The 21,722-nt window shown below is 40.9% G+C and overlaps 1 protein-coding gene across 4 annotated transcripts in view; it reads left to right on the top strand.

Moving 5' to 3' along the window:
* kat6a.S (K(lysine) acetyltransferase 6A S homeolog) overlaps positions 1 to 19,852 on the top strand; it is a 44,092-nt gene extending 24,240 nt beyond the window's left edge. For 2 of the 4 annotated variants that reach the window (XM_018255026.2, XM_018255028.2), the window contains 11 exons: positions 136 to 422; positions 1,690 to 1,796; positions 7,421 to 7,536; positions 10,052 to 10,193; positions 11,336 to 11,497; positions 11,656 to 11,749; positions 12,657 to 12,888; positions 13,709 to 13,934; positions 14,289 to 14,819; positions 16,454 to 16,733; positions 16,840 to 19,852. In XM_018255026.2, the coding sequence (XP_018110515.1) occupies positions 136 to 422; positions 1,690 to 1,796; positions 7,421 to 7,536; positions 10,052 to 10,193; positions 11,336 to 11,497; positions 11,656 to 11,749; positions 12,657 to 12,888; positions 13,709 to 13,934; positions 14,289 to 14,819; positions 16,454 to 16,733; positions 16,840 to 19,304 (4,642 nt within the window). In that variant the 3' untranslated portion in view covers positions 19,305 to 19,852. The remainder of the gene's footprint in view (positions 1 to 135; positions 423 to 1,689; positions 1,797 to 7,420; positions 7,537 to 10,051; positions 10,194 to 11,335; positions 11,498 to 11,655; positions 11,750 to 12,656; positions 12,889 to 13,708; positions 13,935 to 14,288; positions 14,820 to 16,453; positions 16,734 to 16,839) is intronic. The other 2 variants (XM_041588085.1, XM_041588084.1) reach the window with 2 other exon arrangements.
* The last annotated feature ends 1,870 nt before the right edge of the window (positions 19,853 to 21,722 follow it).

Here is a 21,722-nt window from a genome sequence, read left to right on the forward strand (position 1 = left end):
AGATTTGTGAAGTTACAAGTCACACGCATTTGTACTGGGTCTACTAACCCTTAGTATCCAATCAGATGTTGAGTTGACTCTGCAGAGCGTGTGTGCCAACAACCTTAATATGTTCCCTTTTTTTGTCTTACACAGGACAAACCCATCGTTTGGTAAAGGCAGAGGAGGACCCGGTCGAGGCAGGAAGCGCAAGCTTTCCATGTGCTCGACGTCCTCTGAAGATGATGGCAGAAGCTCCGAGGACCACAGAGATTGTGACACATCTGTTCCCTTCAATAAGAAGACAAAGGGCCTTATCGATGGCTTAACAAAGTTTTTCACTCCATCGCCTGATGGACGAAAAGCACGGGCAGAAGCACTGGATTATTCCCTGCAACGTTCACGGAAGAGGGGGCCTCGCAAATCTGGCCTGGCAGATTGGGGTAAGAGAGTGCCAGAGCATAGGTAGTCTAAGCTGACCATGCTGTGTCCACTTAATAACTCCATGCATTTATAGACAAAGGACAATATATCTGCACGCACAAAGGCTTAAAGGGGACCTGCCACCTTAAAGGGGTGGTTTACCTTCAAACAACTAGTTGTTTTCAGATAGATCACCAGATATAAAGACATTTTCCAAAGACTTTCTATTTTCTATGTGTCACTGTTTTTCTAATAGTGAAGTGTGAAGTGTAATTTTTCACCTTCTGAAACAGTTTACAGTCTGCACCTGAATTACTGAGCTGACAGACTCAAACACCAGAGACTCCAACATTCAACTTAAAACTTAGATTTTGGAAAAACCATAAAAAATAATAATGGAAAGTAATTGAAAAAAAGTCTTTATTTCCAGGGAACAATCTAAAAACAACTGAATTGAAAAAAGTGTTTGGAAGGTGAACAACCCCTTTAAGAAAGAATCCCAAATCCTATTTTTTGATGTTGGTCAAGCAAAATAAACTTCATTTACACTATAAAAATTATTTACATTTTTAGTCTTCAACTTTTAGTATGATGTAGAAATTGATATTCGGAGGCAGTTTGCAATTGTTTTTTATTATTTGTGGTTTTGAGTTATTTAACTTTGTATTCCGTAGTTCTTTTGTTTGCAGTTTCCGCAATCTGGTCGCTAGGAACCAAATTACACTAGCAACCAAGCATTGATTTAAATAGGAGACTGGAATATGACTAGGTGAGGGCCTGAATAGAAAGATTAACAAAAAGTAGCCATAGCAAATTTGTAACCTTAGCCTCAGAAGACTATAAAAATGAAGACCAATCAAAAAGTTGCGTAGAACTGGTCATTGTACAACATATTAATAGTTAAATTAATGGTGAACTTTAAAAGTTAGTATCACTGGGATAGAGGTATAGATTGCCAATAGATTAGCCATAATAGTGCAAGCTATAACACTATATTTATTCTGCAGAATGCTTTACCACACCTGAGTAAACGGCTCTAGAAGCGCTATCTTTGTTTTTAGGATAACAGCTGCTGTATTAGCTTCGTGTGACATCTCTTCCTCTCCCCCCCCCCCAGCCCCGGGCAAATGCCCCTAACTCTTTACTTGCTACTCCGTGTTTTGAGTTACCCAAAGGTATTTGTAGGATCTAGGGACTTTATTGTGCTTAATATATGGAAAAACACAAAAGCCTACTTTTTGTATTGCTATCAAGTCCATCTTCAACTTATTTATGTCTTCACCCCAGACAATCAAGAAGGCTGGGATAGCAAGCTGGATGGCGAGGATCACCCAGGAATGATATTGGAAAGGGAATTTGCGCTCTTCCAGGATATCCAGGAACAGGCACTGCAGGTAAAGACTGTCTATTCCAAGAACCTTCATCAGCCAGTGGAAACCCTAAAAATGAATATGGCTAAACATGACATATTTTATGTACCAAACTTATTGCACCAGCCTAAAGTTTCAGCTTCTTAATAGCAGCAATGATACAGGACTTCAAACTTGTCACAGGTGGTCACCATCTTGGAAAGTGTCTGTGACACTCACATGCTCAGTGGGCTCTGAGCAGCTGTTGAGAAGCTAAGCTTAGGGGTCGTAGCAAAATATCAAGCAGAACAGGTTGGCCTGTAATATAAGCTGATGCTACATTATTACATTCAGATACTAGTTGCACTGTTTTCTGGACTGTCATGTAGTAATTGTCTGTATTCATTACTAATCAGCCTTATATTGTGACATTGCTATGTGTACTGTATATTGTTAGTGGGTCCCTAAGCTCAGTAAGGCTTTAGAGACACCGATGTTCCCTGCTAAAGGGTTGTGATTGCCTTAGACTGGTGCAGATGCCCAAACATAATGTGCAACATTTCGGCCCTACTTTGTTAGGCTTTATGTCTCCTTTAAAGGAAAACTATACCCCCCAAAATGAATACTTGAGCAAGTATAGATAGTTTATATCAAATTAAGTGGCATATTAAAGAATCTTATCAAACTGGAATATATGCCCTTGTACATCTCTTGCGTTGAACCACCATTTCCTGATGGTCTGTGTGCTGCCTCAGAGATCACCTCACCAGAAATACTGCAGCTCTAACTGTAACAGGAAGAAGTGTGGAAGCAAAAGACAGAACTTTGTCTGTTAATTGGCTCGTGTGACTAACATGTACAGTTTGTGTGCACCGTGAATCCTGAGATCTCGGGAGCCGGCCCTTTAAAATGGCAATTTTTTATTTATGGTTACCCAATGGCACATACTACTGAAAAGGTATATTATTAGGAAATTGGTTTATTTACATGAAGAATTGTTTTACATATGTGCTGTATTATGCAATATATTTTCAGAGACTTCTCTTGTCTGAGGGGTATAGTTTTCCTTTAAGGGAGATACCATATTTTTGAATAATATGAACAATCTATATTCATTAAATAAGTAAGTCTTCGTTTTGTATCTTTGGTCACTTCTTTGGCACATAGTGGGTTCATTCCAGCATCTCTACGGCTGTTACCAGCTGTGCTTATACCCAAAGGGAATTTAGTTCTTCTGTCACCTAGGCACAGGATGGAGGAGGAGGAATAAGGGAGGGTAGAGCCCAGGGGAGCAAGAAGAAACAAACAAGAGAGACGATCGGAGAAAAGATAGGGTGGTGGGTGGGAGATCTGTACTTGATTGTGCTCCCCGTCCTGTTTAGAGGTCTTGGCGTCATGTGCAAACAGCTCTTTTGGAGTCCTGGGACCACTCTTACACTTACAATTCAATTAGAAGAAGGTTTTGGGGCAGCGAGCAAGAGCCAGCCACATTTCTGTCAGGTTAGTCACATAGTAGCTTGATATCCAATGACAAATCAACCAATAAGGCTTTTGTTATACTCTGAAAACCACTTATGCTTAAGGCAGGTGGGTAGAATTTAACTAGTGTGAACCCTACCTGCATATCTAACTTATATCAGGTCAATCTGAAAGTAAGTGATCTATGTATATATAATAAGCAACTTGCTATTGCTCAAGGAATATCCAGGGCAGAGAATGAGTGTTTTTTTTTTTTTTTTTTTTTTTTTGCATTTTTATAACAGACAATAAAATATTCATGGTTCCATAATCCGTATAGTAGTCTCCTTGCAACATATGCATTTTGAGTTCCCGTACACAAGTATCCTCTTCAGTGCCCAGCTACTTCCCTGAGAATGAGCTTTTACTCTAAATCTCAAACCTAGTTGTGGACATACTCGCAATTTAGGAGCTTTCTCTGTACATCTATTGAACTACATCCATCAGTATTCAATGGTGCATTTTTGGAAGTTGTAGTTTACCTACATGTATAAGGATGATACTTTCTCATTCCTGCTGGACCCCCATATATACATCTATATAGAGTTAATGTATTTCCAGCTTGTATTTCCCTTTACCCCCCCCCCAATTTCAGCTGATACATACTGAGATATGCTACTGTGCGCTGTGACTATCAATACAGCACTTATCTCTTTTAACCTTCCTGTTATTGAGGGAATGGCCCATTTTACTAAAGGGGAATTATGAGCAGTAACTCGTTCTGTCATCCATGTACAGTGCAAGCATCTATATATCAGGCAGTGCTGGCCACACAATATGACAATATTTATAGCAGTGACTAATGGCTCATACATAGAATCACAAATCTAAGTGACAGTCGTTGGATCCGGATTTCTAGGCATTGGAGAGATATACAGCATTGTGTTTCCCTTACCCCTTTTCTTTATTGTTATTTTCACTATTCCTTCCCTATTCAGCCACAAACATGTAGAGCTTTCATTGTTCTTTCATCATGGATGTGTAGAAGAAGCATTGGTTTCAGGTTTGTTTTTCATTTGGCAAATTAGACACAATTAGAAAATAAATGACAACCGTGCACCATAAAAATAAGAGATATATACTCATACATGTCAGGGCTTTAGGTGCCTTTTAGCCTGAATATGACCCTGTGTAAGGCACAACTGGTTCCCTTTCATTGTCTATAGCAAATATACCCCCCCCCAGATGTTGTTTAAAGGGATTGTCAGTGTAAAAATAAAAACTGGGTAGATATATAGACTGTGCAAAATAACAAATGCTTCTGATATTGTTAGCCAAAAATGGAATGTATAAAGGCTGGAGTGACTGGATGTCTAACAAAAAAGCCAGAACACTATTTCCTGCTTTGCAGCTCTCTTGGTTAACACTGATTGTTTTCCAGGCAGTAACCAATCAGTGACTTAAGGGGGGGCAACATGGGTCATAGCTGTTGCTTTTGAAGCCGATCTCCATGCTAAGGACAATTGCAAACTCACTGAACAGTTATGTCCCTTGTGGCCCCCCTTAAAGTTGCTGACTAACTCAGAGTTAGAGAGGTTGTGTTCTGTTCTGTTAGACATCCAGTCACTCCAGCCTTTATACATTATTTTTGGCTAACTATATTAGAATTTTTTCTAATCAATCAGTGACTCGAGGCAGGGGAGGGGCTCATGGGTCATAACTGTTGCTTTTGAACCTGAGCTGCATGCTGAGGATCAATTGTGAATTCAGTTATGTCCCATGTAGGCCCCCTTCAAGTTGCTGGCAAAAAGCTGAAAAGCAGGAAGTTGTGTTCTGTTATGTTAGATATCCAGTTACTCCAGCCTTTGTACATTTCATTTTTGGCTGACTACCTATATTGAAAACATTTTTTATTTTGTACAGCCTATTTATTTACCCAGTTTTTATTTTTACTCTGAACTGTTCCTTTAAAGGAAAACTATATCCCCAAAATGAATACTTCAGCAACAGATAGTTTATATCATATTAAGTGGCACATCTTAAACCGGTATATATATTTAAGTAAACTTTGCCCTTTTACATCTCTTGCCTTGAACCACCATTTTGTGATGGAAGCAGTGTGGAAGCAAAAGACAGAACGCTGATGTGACCTAACATGTATGGTTTGTTTGGTATGTTTGTGTGCACTGTGAATCATACCATCCAAGAGGATGGCCCTTGTTTTTTTTAAAGTGGCAGTTTTCTATTTATGATTACCCAATAGCACATACTGTTAAAAAAAGTATATATAGTTGTGTATGGACAATAATTGTACCAAATGGTTTATACCCCAGGAAATCCCGGCAAGTATATTTAAATATTGTCATATGTTTAAAACACAAAAATATTTGAAGAAGAAAAAAAAAAGTATATAAAAGCAGGGTTTTAAATATGAGCTGTTTTATGCAATATCTTTTCATAGAGACCTACATTGTTTCAGGGATCCAGTTTTCCTTTAATCGCAGATCTTTTTGCCTGCTTGGAGGTGGTGGCATGGCCAGCGCTCACTAGGGAAGGTTGCTGATGGTCCGTTAATGAGTTGTTGGAACCTGGTATTAACATGTATCGTGATCCAGTGTGGGAAAGGGCAGTGAAAGGAGGCTAAGCATTTAGGGCAGTGAAACCGTGTATTGAGTGATTTGCCCTGCTGATCGCCAGTGTGTCCATGTGCAGATTTAAAGGAATTGTTTAGTATAAAAATAAAAACTGTGTAAATAGACTGTGCAAAATAAAAAAAAATTACAATATAGTTAGTTAGCCAAATATGTAATGTATAAAGGCTGGAGTGACTGGATGTCATGACAGAACAGAACACTACTTCCTGCTTTGCAGCTCTCCTGGTTTCCACTGATCAGTTACCGGGCAGTAACCAATCAGTGACTTGAGGGGGCCCGCATGTTTCTGTTTGCTTATGAATCTGAGCTGCGTGCTAAGGATCAATTGCAAACTCACTGAACAGTTATGTCCCTTGTGGCCCCCCTAATGGTCGCTAACTAACTCATAGTTAGGGTAGAACTACAAGGCTGATTTCAATGCAATTTCGGCAGATCTGATACGCTGCACCAAAACGCAGGCGTCAAAACGGATGCGACGGAGAATAAGGTAAGCAATACCAATGTTGGATTGTGTCGCAGTGTTCATCGGACACGACTGTTGGATGCACACGCTGCATGCCGATGTGTCGGATGAACGCTGCAACAAGATCCGACACTTGTATTTCTTTACAAAAAGGGCGTTGTGGGAGCACTCCTAAGGCTTAGTAAACATGTATTAAAGTATAATGGAAGTGGGAGTGCACGTTCCCTGGGCCCCAGTCTAAGTAATTCAGTATATATGCAAGTGCATGTGTTCACAAAGACAGGGGTTTTTAGGTACACAGTTATGATCATAAAGTTAATAAGCCACCATACCACGTCGTCAAAGGTAAACCCCACACGGTTGTCCCTAACTTGTTTACCTCTGGTCATAGTATAAAAAGTCTTGTGCCTCTCTGCATAGTAGCATTAATTGAAGTAGCATTAATTGTATTTGATTTGTACTTCTTACCTTATTTTCTGTTGCATCCGACTTGACGTCTGCGTTTTTGCACATCTCGACGGATCTGCCGAAAACGCATTGAAATCGGCCGTGTTGTTCTTCCCTTAGAAAGCTGAAAAGCAGGTGTAGTGTTCTGTCTATTATGTTACACATCCAGTTACTCCAGCTTTTATACATTACATTTTTGGCTAACTATATTAGAAACATTTTTGTATTTTGCACAGCCTATTTATCAAGTTTTTATTTTTCCACTAAACTGTTCCTTTAGCAGGAAACAGATTTATTGATGAACAATTATTTTCTCCTAATGATTGCAAATTTTGCAATATATCTTTCTTTGATTAAAGGTGAAGATACAATTTTACTCTATGGGAGCGCAAGCACGCCCCTTCTTTTATGTTCATGTGCACATACTGCATTGCACCTCCACTGATCTTTGCTTTCTCACTGCTTTTATTTTATCCTGTAACATAAAGGCACCTAAGCATGGGGAAGAAACTGGCTAGTATGAAAAAGAAGATCCAGATGATATAACTGTGTGTCCTTTACTGAGTGACTTCCATCCAACACTTTCTCTGTTTCTACCATTCAGCTTTTATTCTCCTCGTTACATTCATTCTGTGTTCCCTTTGCAGAAGGTTGGAGTAAGTGGCCCTCCTGACCCGCAGGTGCGCTGCCCATCTGTCATCGAGTTTGGGAAATATGAGATCCAGACCTGGTATTCCTCTCCTTATCCACAGGAGTACACAAGGTGAGGGCAGATAATTTCAGATAGCTGGACATGGACCCTAACCCCATTCAGCCATTGACATCCGTACAGGACACGTGTACATTAAAACAGGAGAAGGCCTGAGCCTTTGTTCTGCATGCAATATTCACTGTCATCAGTGACTGACGTAATATCGCGAAATCATATTGCTAAGGCTGATGACCCTCTGGGCTTGTTTCCGCTGGCATTATTAAAGGGGACTATCGTGAAAATCAAAATTTCATATAAGCTTCCGCATACTTAAATAATACGTTTTCCAAATACAATCAATTAAACATTTTGTACCTATTCTGAAATAATCAAGCTTATCTACACTATCCCTCTCTCCTGTCTTCATGCAGGAGTTGGGTATCCAATATTTATTGACCGTTAGATCCAAGGGGGTCTCCTTTGGCCTAGAAGATATATTAGAGCTCACTCTATTAAAATCACTAGACATCATGTCTCTCTACATGCAGGATTTGTGCTAAAGGCAGTTATTTGATTAGATTTTGTTTGTACTGGAATCGGTTATTTGAGTGAGCTCTAATACATCTGCAAGAAAAGGAAGCCCCCCCCCCTTTATAAGATATATTGGATCTAAATGTCAATAATTATCTGACACCCAATTCCTGCATGAAGACAAAATGGGGAGAAACCGATGCTGAGAGAGGAACAGTGAAGATAAACTTGATTATTTCATAAACAATGCACAATATTGATTGTATTTACAATTTTCTTATATCAGTGTGATGAAGCTTATATTATAGTGAAACTGTCATGGGAAAACATGTTTTTTTCAAAAGGCATCAGGTAATAGTGCTGCTCCAGCAGACTTCTGCGCTGAAATCCAATTTTCAGAAAAGCAAACAGATTTTTTTATGTTCACATGGGGCTAGACATATTGTCAGTTTCCCAGCTGCCCCCAGTCATGTGACTTGTGCCTGCACTTTAAGATGGAACTACTTTCTGGCAGGCTGTTATTTCTCTTACTTAATGTAACTGAATCAGTCTCGGTGGGACTTGGCTTTTACTAATGAGTGTTTTTCTTAGATCTACCAGGATGCTATCTTGTGTTAGGGAACTGCTATCTGGTTACCTTCCCATTGTTCTATTGTTAGGCTGCTGGGGGGGAGGGAGGGGGTTGATATCACTCCAACTTGCAGTACAGCAGTAAAGAGTGACTGAAGTTTATCGGAGCACAAGTCACATGTGGGGGCAGCTGGGAAACTGACAATATGTCTAGTCCCTTGTCAGACTTCAAAACTGAATATCAAAAAATTTGTTTGCTCTTTTGTAAAATGGATTTCAGTGCAGAATTCTGCTGGAGCAGCACTATTAACTGATGCGTTTTTTTTTAAAAAAAAACATGTTTTCCCATGACAGTATCCTTTTAAATTTTTGCAATAGTTCCCCCTTTAAACGTGGCTGTAGATTATGTCCCATGTATCATTAGTCAATATTCATGGCAAGTGTAGGGTATGGGTATTGTTCATAAGTATGTAAGGTATCTGTGCTAAAGGCCCCTAGCATCTGGGCCACATTGCATATGATTTATGAGTTTAGCCTACAAGAGAATCTTGGTTAAATGCAGAACCAATATACTTCCTTCATGCAGCACTGAACCTGTACACCTATGTAAATACCTCCTACTGCATTGTAGCACAGGTCTGACTCACCCATATATAATACTCCTGCTGCTGTGACACACAATCAATGCACTCATGAATATCTTATCCTGCTTGTGTGTATCTGCAGAGTAACACTGATCCAGTTCTTTCTGTACTTTATAATGTCCCTCTCGCTGCCCCCTCAACACCAAATTGGACTTGCAATTGAAATCATTCTATACACCCGTATCTGTTTTTTCCCAAATACTTTAGGGCGATTTTCCATTGAATTATGTTGCATAAAGCTAGGTTGCCTATATACCTGTATAATGTAGCATATTATGAGGCACATCTATCAAGGGTCAAATTACGAATTCATGTATTTTTTCTTTTAAATCTCTTAAATTCGAATTAATTCAAAATTCTACCTGGCGAAATTTATTAAGAAAATTAAATTATTAAAACTTGAACGAATTTAAACGACCTGAAAACTCAAATTAAATTTAATTCGAAAGTTAATTCTGAATCGATTTGAGTATTTTCTTGGAGAAAAAAAAAAAAAGACTTGAATATCAGGAAGGCTGCAAACATCTCCAAATTGATCCCTGGACTTTTCCCATTGACTGAAACAGTAAATCGGCAGGTTTTACGTCAAAATTTAATTCTTAAATCAAATTCAATTTTTTTTTAAAAAAGCTCAAATCGAGTTTGGATAATTCCATAGTCGCGTTTGACAGTTTTTACCATAAAAAAATGTGAGAATTCAAATTTTCAATCTGGCCCTTAATAAATCTGCCCCATAATGTAGCATATTATATGGCAGGGTCTGCGCTTGTATAGGGTAGTGTATTTGTCTGTGACATCTGCAGTAGAGTGTGATTCCAACTTTATGTTCTCATCCTTTGCAGACTTCCTAAGCTGTACTTGTGTGAGTTCTGTCTCCGATATATGAAAAGCCACACAATGCTGCAGCAGCATATGAAGAAATGCAATTGGTTCCACCCACCTGCCAATGAGATTTACCGCAAGGACAACCTTTCCGTCTTTGAGGTACGTAGTTCATAGTGTTTGGCACCAGCTTTCTTTCTGCTTGTGTTTGCATTTTGTCATTTTTTGTTTCTTCTGTCCTCCCTTTGTTCCAGGTTAATCATCACCTCACAGCGTTGTTCTGTTGTTTTCTTTCTTTTATTCATCCTCATGTTGGTCCGGCCTCACCTATTAAGGTAAGGCCAGACGAGGAGATTCGGGGAGATTTTGTCGCCTGGCGACTTATCGCCTCGTCTTTTGCGCGACTATCTCCCCGAACTGCCTCAGCGTCTTTTCCCCATAGGCTACAGCGCAAAATCGCCTGCACTAATGCACACGCGGCGATGCGTTTTCAATAGTCGCCCAAAGTTGCCTCAGTGAGGCAACTTTGGGCGACTATTGAAAACGCATCGCTGCGTGTGCATTAGCGCAGGCGACTTTTCATTCTAGCCTATGGGGGAAAAACGCTGAGGCAGTTCGGGGAGATAGTCGCGCAAAAGACGAGGCGATAAGTCGCCAGGCGACAAAATCTCCCCGAATCTCCTCGTCTGGCCTTACCCTTATTCCAAAAGATATAAAGTAATGTGGCATTAAAAGGAAAGTTTTTTTTCTCCAACTAGCCCTTAATACACCTTTAATCCCCAAGGTCCTTTTGAGGATACCAATAATAGAATAAATAATTAAATGTAATAATCTAGGTGTAATTAAAAACCGTGTGCCCCACAATAATGGGCTGATCAAACCATATCCTGCACTCTGGTTCTCGTTGTGGCAAGATAATTTGCCTTCCCTCTATGTAGATTAGCTTAGCGCCAGTACACTTATGCGCTCGATAAAGACTCCTCTTCGGGAATCCGATTCAGATCCAAAATGGCACTGACCACTTTTCAGGGCGTGCGTTCCACTGCGTAACGCAACGCTCCGGACCTTCTCATGCCAAATCACCGGATTAGAGATTTAGGAGGTTAAATCATTAGCAAATATGTTCAGGATTTTGAAGTGACACAGCACCTCTATGCTGCGACGTTTTGCCCCTCTAGGGCTTTATCAAGCAGTTTAAGAACAGGAAGTTGGCATTCTACATAATGTGTAGACAAATGTGGTAAAAACTGGTAAAGTAATTTGTTCTGCATTCGATTTTTATGTTCCTATTAATGTTTATTTAGGTGGATGGAAAGGTGAACACCATCTACTGCCAAAACCTCTGCCTTCTGGCCAAGCTCTTCCTCGACCACAAGACCCTTTATTATGACGTGGAACCCTTTCTCTTCTATGTGCTGACGCAGAATGACTCAAAAGGCTGCCATCTTGTTGGATATTTCTCTAAGGTGAGGGAAAGGGGCTGCTTGCTCAACACTTGTGGTTTTCTTACTAGGGCAGAATGTCTTTGGTGCATAGAAATGTGAAGCCGTGTATGTGATTGTTCTACTGGACCTGTTCCATGCTCTGATGTATCTCTGTCTTTGTGTTGCCCTACTATCCCCAGGAGAAGCACTGCCAGCAGAAGTACAATGTGTCCTGCATCATGATTCTTCCACAGTACCAGAGAAAAGGATATGGTCGCTTTCTTATAGACTTCAGTAAGGAAGGGGGGAACATACTCATTACCACCACAACTGTTTGTGTTAGAAACATTCCACTACTTTAGTATTGCTCTATCCAAATTAATTTAACAAATCTCCTCTTCATTGACTTTCTCCTCCAGGGCTGGTTTCATGGAGTATGTAGGAGAGCAAATAGACTTTCTGTCCTAATATTAACTGGCTTAAAGGAGAACTAAAGCTTAACTAAATAAGTAGGTAGAAATGTTGTACATTATTTGTTGGGCTTCTGTACCAGCCCAAGGCAACCACAGTGAAGATCTGTGTCTCCAAAGATGCCCCAGTAGCTCCCCATCTTCTTTTCTGCTGATTCACTGCACATGCTCTGTGCTACTGTTCGTTGCTTAGGGACCCACTTACAATATACAGTACACATAGAATATAAATGTCACAATATGAGGCTGATTAGTAATTAAAACAGATAATTACTACATGGCAGCACAGAAACTAGTACAGCTAGCATAAGAATTTAATAATCAGCCCTGTAGCATCAGCTTATATTGCAGGCCAACCTCATTTTCTACTTGATAATTTGCAATGACCCCTAAGCTTAGCTTCTCAACAGCTGCTCAGAGCTGCTTAGTGTCGCAGACACTTTCCAAGATGGTGACCCACTGTGCCAAGTTTGAAGTCAAGGATCATTGCTGCTATTGAGAAGATGAAACTTTAGGCTGGTGCAATAAGTGCAGTTTATAAAATATGGCATTTTAGCCATATTAATTTTTAGGGTTTAGTCCTTTAAAGGCTGGGTTCCCATAAGTCACCCCTTGGTGTAGCAAAGCTCCCTGAATTACTGAAGGCAACCAAGTAACCAAGTCTGTCTCTGTTATTACTGATTTAAAAGCCAATATGAGTAACATATAATACATTTTTATTTTTCTCCTAGGTTACCTACTTTCTAAACGAGAGGGGCAAGCAGGATCCCCTGAAAAGCCACTTTCCGATCTGGGCCGTCTCTCTTACATGGCGTACTGGAAGAGTGTGGTACTTGAGTGTTTACATCACAACCAAGAGCATCAACTAAGCATCAAAAGGCTCACCAAGCTGACTGGCATCTGCCCCCAGGACATTGCAGCCACCTTGCAGCAGCTACGTATGCTGGAACTTCGTGGAGACCGGTAAGCTTTTGCAGTTGTCTTATTGCTTTGGGGGTTGTAGGATGCCTCTTTTCCTTTTAAAGCGGCAAGTTAACTTTAAGTATTTTATAGAATGGACCGTTCTTACCAACTGGTCTTCATTTTTTTATTTTTTATTATTTCTCAAGTTTTTGAATTATTTGTCACCTTCTTCTGACTATTTTTATTACTTTCTATTCTGGGCCTTTCCTGTTCATATTCCTGTTTCTCATTCAAACCAACTACTGCCTGGTTGCTAGGGTAATTTGCTGAAATCCCAAACTGGAGAGATGCTGAACCATAAAGCTTCAGCTGTGCCCATACTTTACTAATGCAAGGTCTACTTTTAGTGATGTTGTCCCATTATGATCTACATCCATAAAAGCATTATTAGTATACTGTTCCATTGAAAATATTACTTAAATACTGATTTATGAGAAAATGTATGTAGCTATATTTTACAAACCTCTATTTCTTATGTAACAATGTAATAAATATCTAAATCAAAATCATGAAATAGGAGGGTGCTTTGGACAAGCTGTTGACAGTGTCTTGAGATCTACTGATCACCAGCTATTCATACCAACCAACTATCCCAACCATACATATACCAACATATATCAACCATCCCGATCTACCTTTTGGGCACCCCTCATCTAAATAATAAAACGTATAAAAAAACGGTCTCTGAATATCTCTCTGCATCAAACTAACTAACCTAAATATTTAATGTGAACTTTTTTAAGGTGAACAATCCCTTTAATCGTCCCCTCCTTACCAATGAGTTATATTAACCTCTTTGCTTGTAATTTTCTTTGAACAGTGTTGTGTTGGTTCGCCGGGAACAACAAATCCAGGCACACATGAGTCGCTTGCAGGCCCGGCCACGGGAAGTAGACGTGGATCCAGAAGCTTTGAGGTGGACGCCAGTTATTGTCACCAACTCTGTGGTCTCCAATGATGAAGAAGGGGAATCTGAAGAAGACGGAGAGGAGGAGGATGAAGAGGAGGAAGACGAAGAACAAAGAAGTCCTTTGAAAGACAGCAGCGTGAGTATAATAGACTGTAATAGTGGGGCAATGATGTAACAATACCACTGCTCTTTCATGTTTAAAATCCTGTTCACTTACTTTCTATACAATGATTTGATTTCAAAGAAATCTAAAAAACATTTATTTAGGCTTGGGGGATAAAAAAGGTTTTGGAGTTTGTGAGCAGCCCCAAGCCTTCCTTTGGGTAACCATAATCTAGATTTTACATATTTTAAATGAACATACTTCTCTTACAATGTAATGTTAATGGGGAGAGAAGTGAAGTTTCATGAGTGCAAATCAGCTGGTGGTATAAAATTACTAATGATAAACCTGGAACCGTTGCAGTTAATGCTTTCTGTCCCTCCCTAGCAACAGGTCCTGAGAAGTATCTCGAGAGAATTTGAAAGAGAAACCTGTCCTGTTTTGGAAAAGGAGAAGAGCCCACCTACACTCCGTCTCTCTTCCCCAAACTCTCGTTTTGCAAACTCTCGCCAGTTCCAGGACTTGCTTCGGGACAGTTTACCTGCCAATAGTCAGCCTCCGGGAAGAGGCCGAAGAGGGAGACGTGGGCGGAGGGGAAGAGGCTTTGGGTCTTCCAGTCGTGCTGCAGACCTATTAAGGCTGCTTGCCAGGGAAACCCCTGGGCCTCCAAGGCGAAATGGGGAGAGAGGTCGCTCTGGGTCAAGAAGGGGAAGACTGAAGAGGCTGGCAGATCCAATGCTGCGCAGAGACTTCTTAGAGCAACAGGAAAGGCTGGCTCAGCATTTTGATAGTGAGCACCCACAACTAAGACGTTTCAGTGAAAGCAGTGAAGAGGAGGATGAAGATGAAGAAGAGGAGAATAACAGCCTACGTTCTGATTCCCCGCCCATCCTCACCAAGCCCACTCTCAAACGCAAGGTGGGGGTATTATAAAATAAAAAAATAATGCATAGAGTATAAATGTTTCTGTTGAATAATAAAGGCTTCGTTTTCACTGTATTGACTATTTTACTTAAGATTTATGTTAAAGGATAAGTGAACCGTAAAAATAAGTAAATGTAAAATTGATGAGGGGACTATTCTGTATGTACATTCATTTTTTTATTTATTTCTTTTTTTGCAAGATAATTAGGGATACATGTACTGTTCATATGAATGAATTTTGTTACAATAGTGCCAGTCTGACCACCAAATAGTCAAGGAAGTTGTCAGGAGAAAGAAAGAGGCTGGTCTGAAGTTTTTCTGCTTAGGAGAGATTTGAGAAAGATTTCTATTTTTTTTCCTAAGCAGAAGAAGCCGAAAATGTGAGAGCAGCCTCTTTATTTCTCCTGACAACTTCTTCCTCGACTACTTGGACGTCAGACTAGTCAGAAAATGACCAGGTGGCACTGTTGTAACAAAATTCATTCATGTTAACAGTACCTGTAACCTTTAATATCTTGGAATAAAAAATAAATATATAATGAATGTACAATGCAAAAGTTAAAATAGCACTTTCATCAATTTTATATTTTCTTATTTTTAAGGTTTACTTATCCTTTAAATTGTGTTTTTACTCTAATTTTGAATACAATTGCACAACTATGGTTTGAAGGCTGCTTTACCCATGCAGTCAGATTTTGTCAACAGCTGCTGTGAATGCAGATAAGGAAAGTTATAGCGTAATGGTGTGTGACCTCAAACAACTGGCAGTTAGGCAGGTTACAAAAAGTTAATAGTTTGAACTTGATGGACGTGTGTCTTTTTTTCAACCTAACTTACTATGTTGCTATACACACTTTGTAGATGCAGAGGAGACAGTGCTGTCTTAGAAGTGTACTCATTTTAAGGCATTACCAATAAATATGAGGAGCAAGTAGCATAAAGATGCACCTGTGCGTTCCATTGTCGTCTTATAGGGATACTGTCATGGGAGATTTTTTTTTTACCAAAATGCATCAGTTAATAGTGCTGCTCCAGCAGAATTCTTCAGAGAAATCGATTTCTCAAAAGCGCAAACAGATATATATTTTTTTAATATTTAATTTTGAAATCTGAAATGGGGCCAGACATATTGTCAGTTTCCCAGCTGCCCCCAGTCATGTGACTTGTGCTCTGATAATCTTCATTCACTCTTTACTGCTGTACTGCAAGTTGGAGTGATATCGCCCCCTCTCTAACCAGATAACCGCTCCTTAACACAATATAACAGCTGCCTGGTAGATTCAAGAACATCACTCAATAGTAAAAATCCAGGTCCTACTTAGACACATTCAGTTACATTGAGTAGGAGAAACAATAGTCTGTCCGAGAGCAGTTCCATCTACTATGTACATGGGTCCATGCATTCTCTGCTGCATAGGTACTAGAAGTTGTGCCACAGACAGATTTGATAATTGTAGTGTAACAAAGTATTTCATCCTCTAGTTTATTTTTTGTGTTACTTGCCGTATAGACCCCTAAGTTGCCAAAGGATTCTAAAGATCATATAAGAATTCAGCCCTTGTAGCTTTTAATTGTATTACTATGCATGAACTTATCACAAGATAGCTTCATTCTCTCCTTTGTGTCAGAAGCCTGGCGCACACAGAAGACGTCGGGTCCGAAGACGCAAGCATCACCACAACAGCAGCGTAGTAACAGAGACTATTTCTGAGACTACCCAAGTCCTAGATGAGCCCTTCGATGACTCTGACTCGGAGCGTCAAATGCCAAGACTAGAGCCTGAAGAGGAGGGCAGTGACCGTGGTACTCCTTTCTCTCCCAGCTACTTCCCTTACCTCACTCCATACCCCCTGCTGAGGCATAATCGACCATTGGGCAAAAGCAGATCAAACACAGAACAATCCCAAGGTAAGTGCGTGCAGGAAAGTAGGTTACACCCTCATCAATCTGTATTATCATGCTGAGTAAAACCTTAGAGTTCTCCACTGACTGCCTGTTTCATTTGCAATTTCAGGGTCAACTGTACAGCCTCCTGTCTCTACCATACGATCCACAGAAGGGTCAGCCTCTTTACCAGATTCTTCTAATCCTGCGCCTGTCAAGAAGAAGGGTTGGCCTAAGGGTAAAAGTAGAAAACCGCTGCACTGGAAGAAACGCCCGGGACGTAAACCAGGTTTCAAATTAAATCGTGAGCCTCCACCGCCAGTTCCAACTAGTCCTCCTCCTGCTAGGCCTGGACGAAAGTCAAGAACCCAAGAGGAGGAAGAGCCTACCAGAGAAGAATCTCCTGAGAGAAAGGAGCCAGAGAAGGAAATTGTAGAACCTGTAACTGAAAAGGCTGCAGAAGAGGATACTGTTGTGCAACCATCCTCTCCATCTGAGAGCAGTAGCTGTAGCGAAAGCTCATCAAGGGAGGTTGAAAATCAACCAGCGTCACCAGAAATGCAGGTGCAAGCTGGAGATGAACCTCCGGCTGTTACAGAGGAGGCTGATCGAGGAGAAGAGGAGAGAACCCTAGAGGAAAAGCCTGAAACAGCAACTGTTTCCAATCAGCAGGAGGACCAAGATGCAGATGATGAAGATGAGGGTGCCAAGGAGGCTGAGGAAGGGGAGGAATTGCAGCCGGAACTAGTACCTGAAGAACCCGCACCACAGGAGCCTTGTGAAGTTAGTAGCAGTGTAGAAGACGACAAAGGGGATGGTGCACAGGAGGCAACAGAAGGGCCTGATCCTCCTTCCTGCTTAGAGGAGGCAGAGGAATGTCAAGAGAAAGTAGAGGAAGAGCAGAAAGAGGAGGAAGAAGAAGAAACAGAGGAGGTTATACCTCACACGGAGTTGGACCTGGAGACTGTGCAAGCTGTGCAGTCTCTAACCCAGGAGGAGAGCAGCGAGCGTGATGATGGCCCATACGGGGACTGTGAGGATGAGACCCTTGCAGCATGTCAGACTTTGCAGAGTTTCACTCAGGCAGAGGAAGACCCCCAGCTAAGTTTATCTGAAGAGTGCCATCCTTCTGCCCACGATAGCCCTATTTCCTCTGTTCATTCCCACCCCAGCCAGTCTGTGAGATCAGCAAGCAGCCCAAGCGTTCCACAAACTTTGGAGAGTAATGGAACTAGTGTGTACCCACAGATTAGCCCAGATGCGGGCTCCCTGTCTGCTCCTTCTATACAGAACTTAGATACCACCAGCCCCATGATGGATGTTCCCTCTGTGCCCGACCATTCTCAGCAGGTGGTGGATAGCGGTTTCAGTGACCTCGGTAGCATTGAGAGTACTACAGAAAACTATGAAAACCCCAGCAGTTATGACTCCAGCATGGGGGCTGGCAGTATTTCCTCACAGAGCAGCTGTTCTTATGCTAGTAGCAGCAATGCTAATGGAGGAGGGGGCATGCAATCCACGGCCAGCTTGGCACAGAATGGGTGTGCTGTGAATCAGCAGATGGCTGGCATGGCAAGCATGTTGCAGCCAGCCCAAGCTTGTGGCATTAAGTCACCCCAGAGCTGTGCTTCAGAGCGACCTCCCAGCAACAATAACCAGCCACCACCACCGCCTCCTCCCCCTCCACCATTGCCTCCCCAGCCACCCCCACAACAGCAGCAGCCCCCAATGTCACAGTGCAGCATGAACAACAGCTTTGGCCCCTCACCAATGATCATGGAGATCCCAGACCAGAGCAATGGCGGCAACCTCAGCATCTATCCCGGGGATTTTGGGGCTGGTGGTTACACTCAGCCCTCTGCCACCTTTAGCCTGGCAAAACTGCAGCAGCTCACCAACACCATCATGGACCCTCATACTATGCCTTACAACCATGCACCGGCAGTCACCTCCTATGCAAACAGTGTGGCCCTTTCCAACGCAGGCCTTTCCCAGCTCACCTCCTCCCACCCTCTAACTGGGGCACCCCAAGCACAAGCCACCATGACCCCCCCTCCTACCATGAACCTCCTTCAGTGCAACATGTCGGCGGGCAATCTTGGCATTCCACATAGCCAGCGTATTCAAAGCCAGATGCCTGTCAAGGGGCACATTTCCATCCGCTCCAAATCTGCCCCACTTCCTGCTGCACCATCCCCTCACCAGCAGCAACTGTACGGACGCAGCACACCAGGCATGCAGTCATCCGCCAGAGCACTCTCCGTCCAGCGGAGCATGAACATGGGCGTCAACCTCATGCCCACCTCCCCGTACAATGTCAACACCATGAACTCGCTCAATGCTATGGGCAGCTACCGCATGTCCCAGCCCATGGTCAACAGCTCGTATCATAGCAACGCAGCCTATATGAACCAGACATCACAGTATCCCATGCAGGTTGGCATGGGCATGATGGGTGCCCAGGCCTACACCCAGCAACCTATGCAGCCGAATCCCCATGGAAATATGATGTACACCCCTCCTCCGCACCACTCCTACATGAATTCCCCTGCAGTTCCCAAACAAACTCTAAACTCCCCCTATATGAGGAGATGAGGGTGCCACCCCAAAAAAGCCCACCTGCCACTCACCATTCTCGTGCAGACTATAAATAAGGCCTTTTATACTGACAGGACTTTTATCCCTCTCCCTTATTATCCCTTGCTGTAGATTTATTATTATATGTTTTTTTTTATTGTTATTTTATTTCCCCCGTGCAAAAAAAAATATAATTTTGTTGGGGTTTTCCAGATATTTTTCTTTTCTGTAGAAAGGTTCTTTTATTCACTCTATCTCTTTCTCCAGTTTATACAAATGTTGGCAGGGAAAAAAAAAATTCCCCCCTCAGTTCCATTTTTATTTTTTTTTTGTTTTTTTTAAATATAATGGAAGCAAAAAAAAAAAAAAAAATATAGCAGATATAAAAAGCAGCTCTAGCGGGAAAATCGCACGGAAATAGGAAAAAAATCTTGTTTTTAGAAATCAAGTTTAAAAGAAAAATATTAAGAAAGACAAAAAAAATATCTAACCCTGTAGCCTTATTGAGTCGCCAGCTGTAACCCAGCCACCGCGGCAAGCGTATATTTTCAACGTGCATCCGCTCTTTCTTCACGAATTGTGATATCCTAGATGGGGTGCTGAAGGGAAGAGAAGTCTTCAAAGCCCAAATGATGGGTAGAAGGGCATGATAACTGCCCTCCTTTGTGGGTTTTTTTTTTTTTTTGTTCAGTCCAGTCGCTGTAGATTTCTCACATTCTGAGGGTACATGAAATGGGGGTTTGATATACCCAGCTACTCAGCACATGCAGCGTTCACTAGTAGTACAGAGTACAACTGCAGCTTTTTGTTATGAATGTCAAAATTCAATTTTTTTGGTTTCCACTGTACAAAATAAAGCAGGATGTTGGCGACATACTTAAAGGGGAACTATAGTGAAAATGAAAATTTAATATAAGCTTCAGCACACCAAAATAAATCAAGCTTATATTCACTATTCTTCTCTCAGCATCTGTTCTCTTCATTCTCTCTTCATGCAGCAGTTGTGTGTCAGATGAATGATCCAATATATCTTATAGGGGGGCTCCTTTTGCCTAGAAGATGTTTTAGAGCTCACTTGATTAAAATCATCAGACATTATGTCTCTCTACATGCAGGATTTGTGCAAAAGGCAGTTATTTCGTTTGTACTTGAATCTGTTATTTGAGTGAGCTCTTATACATTTGTTGAGTGTATTAAATTTCCATTTTTGCGATAGTTCCCCTTTAAGTCTTGCTATTGAATGCTGCATGTTTTTGGGACTGGAAGCTCCTTCTCCTTTACTGTCCCTCAGTACAAGGGGTTAGTACTCCTATCTCAATGTAAGAAGAAGCACTTATTCCCTACACAATAAAATGGCATTTTTGGACAGACCGATCACGTATCCTCAGCCTTCACCCCCCACACCAATTTCATCTGTTTATCCATCGTTTATGTTGCGGTTACTTCTCTTTAATCAGGTTTAAAGGACCAGTAACACCAAAAATGAAAATGATTTCATCTGGCCTGGCATACAGTTTTTTTTTTTCCCCATCATGTATTATCAGCGCTTCTGTGTATATATATATATATATATATATATATATATATATATATATATATATATATATATATATATATATATATATATATATATATATATATATATATATATATATATATTTTCTCAGCTCTTCTGCGTTTTTTTTTGTGCGTGTTCTCCAAACAAAGTCCCCTTGCCTGTGTTCAGTGAAACTTGATTATGAAATATTCATAAACCAGCCCCAAAAGCCTTACCAGAAAATGTACATGTATTTGCAAGTGGACTCGGTGACTGTTTATGTAAATGCTTTTGGGGGTGATTTCATTTGCTGGTGTTACTGGCCTTCTTTTTTCTATTTCTGCTAATCTGGTTACCTTCTTTTTTCAACCATTACCTGCCCAGATTTGTTTGTATGTTACCAACGTGTGTTTGTATTCACCTGTTGCCATTCGCAGGCCTGCATTACATATAGCGAGTGCCAGTGTGAGCTGCCGCTGAAGTCTAGCGGATTCATTGTATTCTCAATGTTTTGCCTCAAGAACAAGATGGTCATGCACTAAGAAAGAAAAATGGCTAAACATTGACAGTGCCTTAAAAACTCTGTTCTTCAGTTGCGGTTTTATGCTGCCACTTTCTGCATTTCAATGCAAGGCATTGCTTCTCATTGCTCAGATGGTGCGACTTTTAGTTCAGCGGGTGTGTATCTTGTTTCACTGTGTGTATATATATATATATATATATATATATATATATATATATATATATATATATATATATATATATATATATATATATATATATATATATATATATATATTAATGCGACTCTACCTTGTTCCATGGCTTGTGACTTTTGGAAACCAAATCTAAAGCACTTTCTGGTACAGCATCTAGCACACTTCCTTGACCCATCAGCC

The sequence above is a fragment of the Xenopus laevis genome, chromosome 3S (genome assembly GCF_017654675.1).
Source record: "Xenopus laevis strain J_2021 chromosome 3S, Xenopus_laevis_v10.1, whole genome shotgun sequence".
In the NCBI taxonomy this organism is placed as follows: domain Eukaryota; kingdom Metazoa; phylum Chordata; class Amphibia; order Anura; family Pipidae; genus Xenopus; species Xenopus laevis.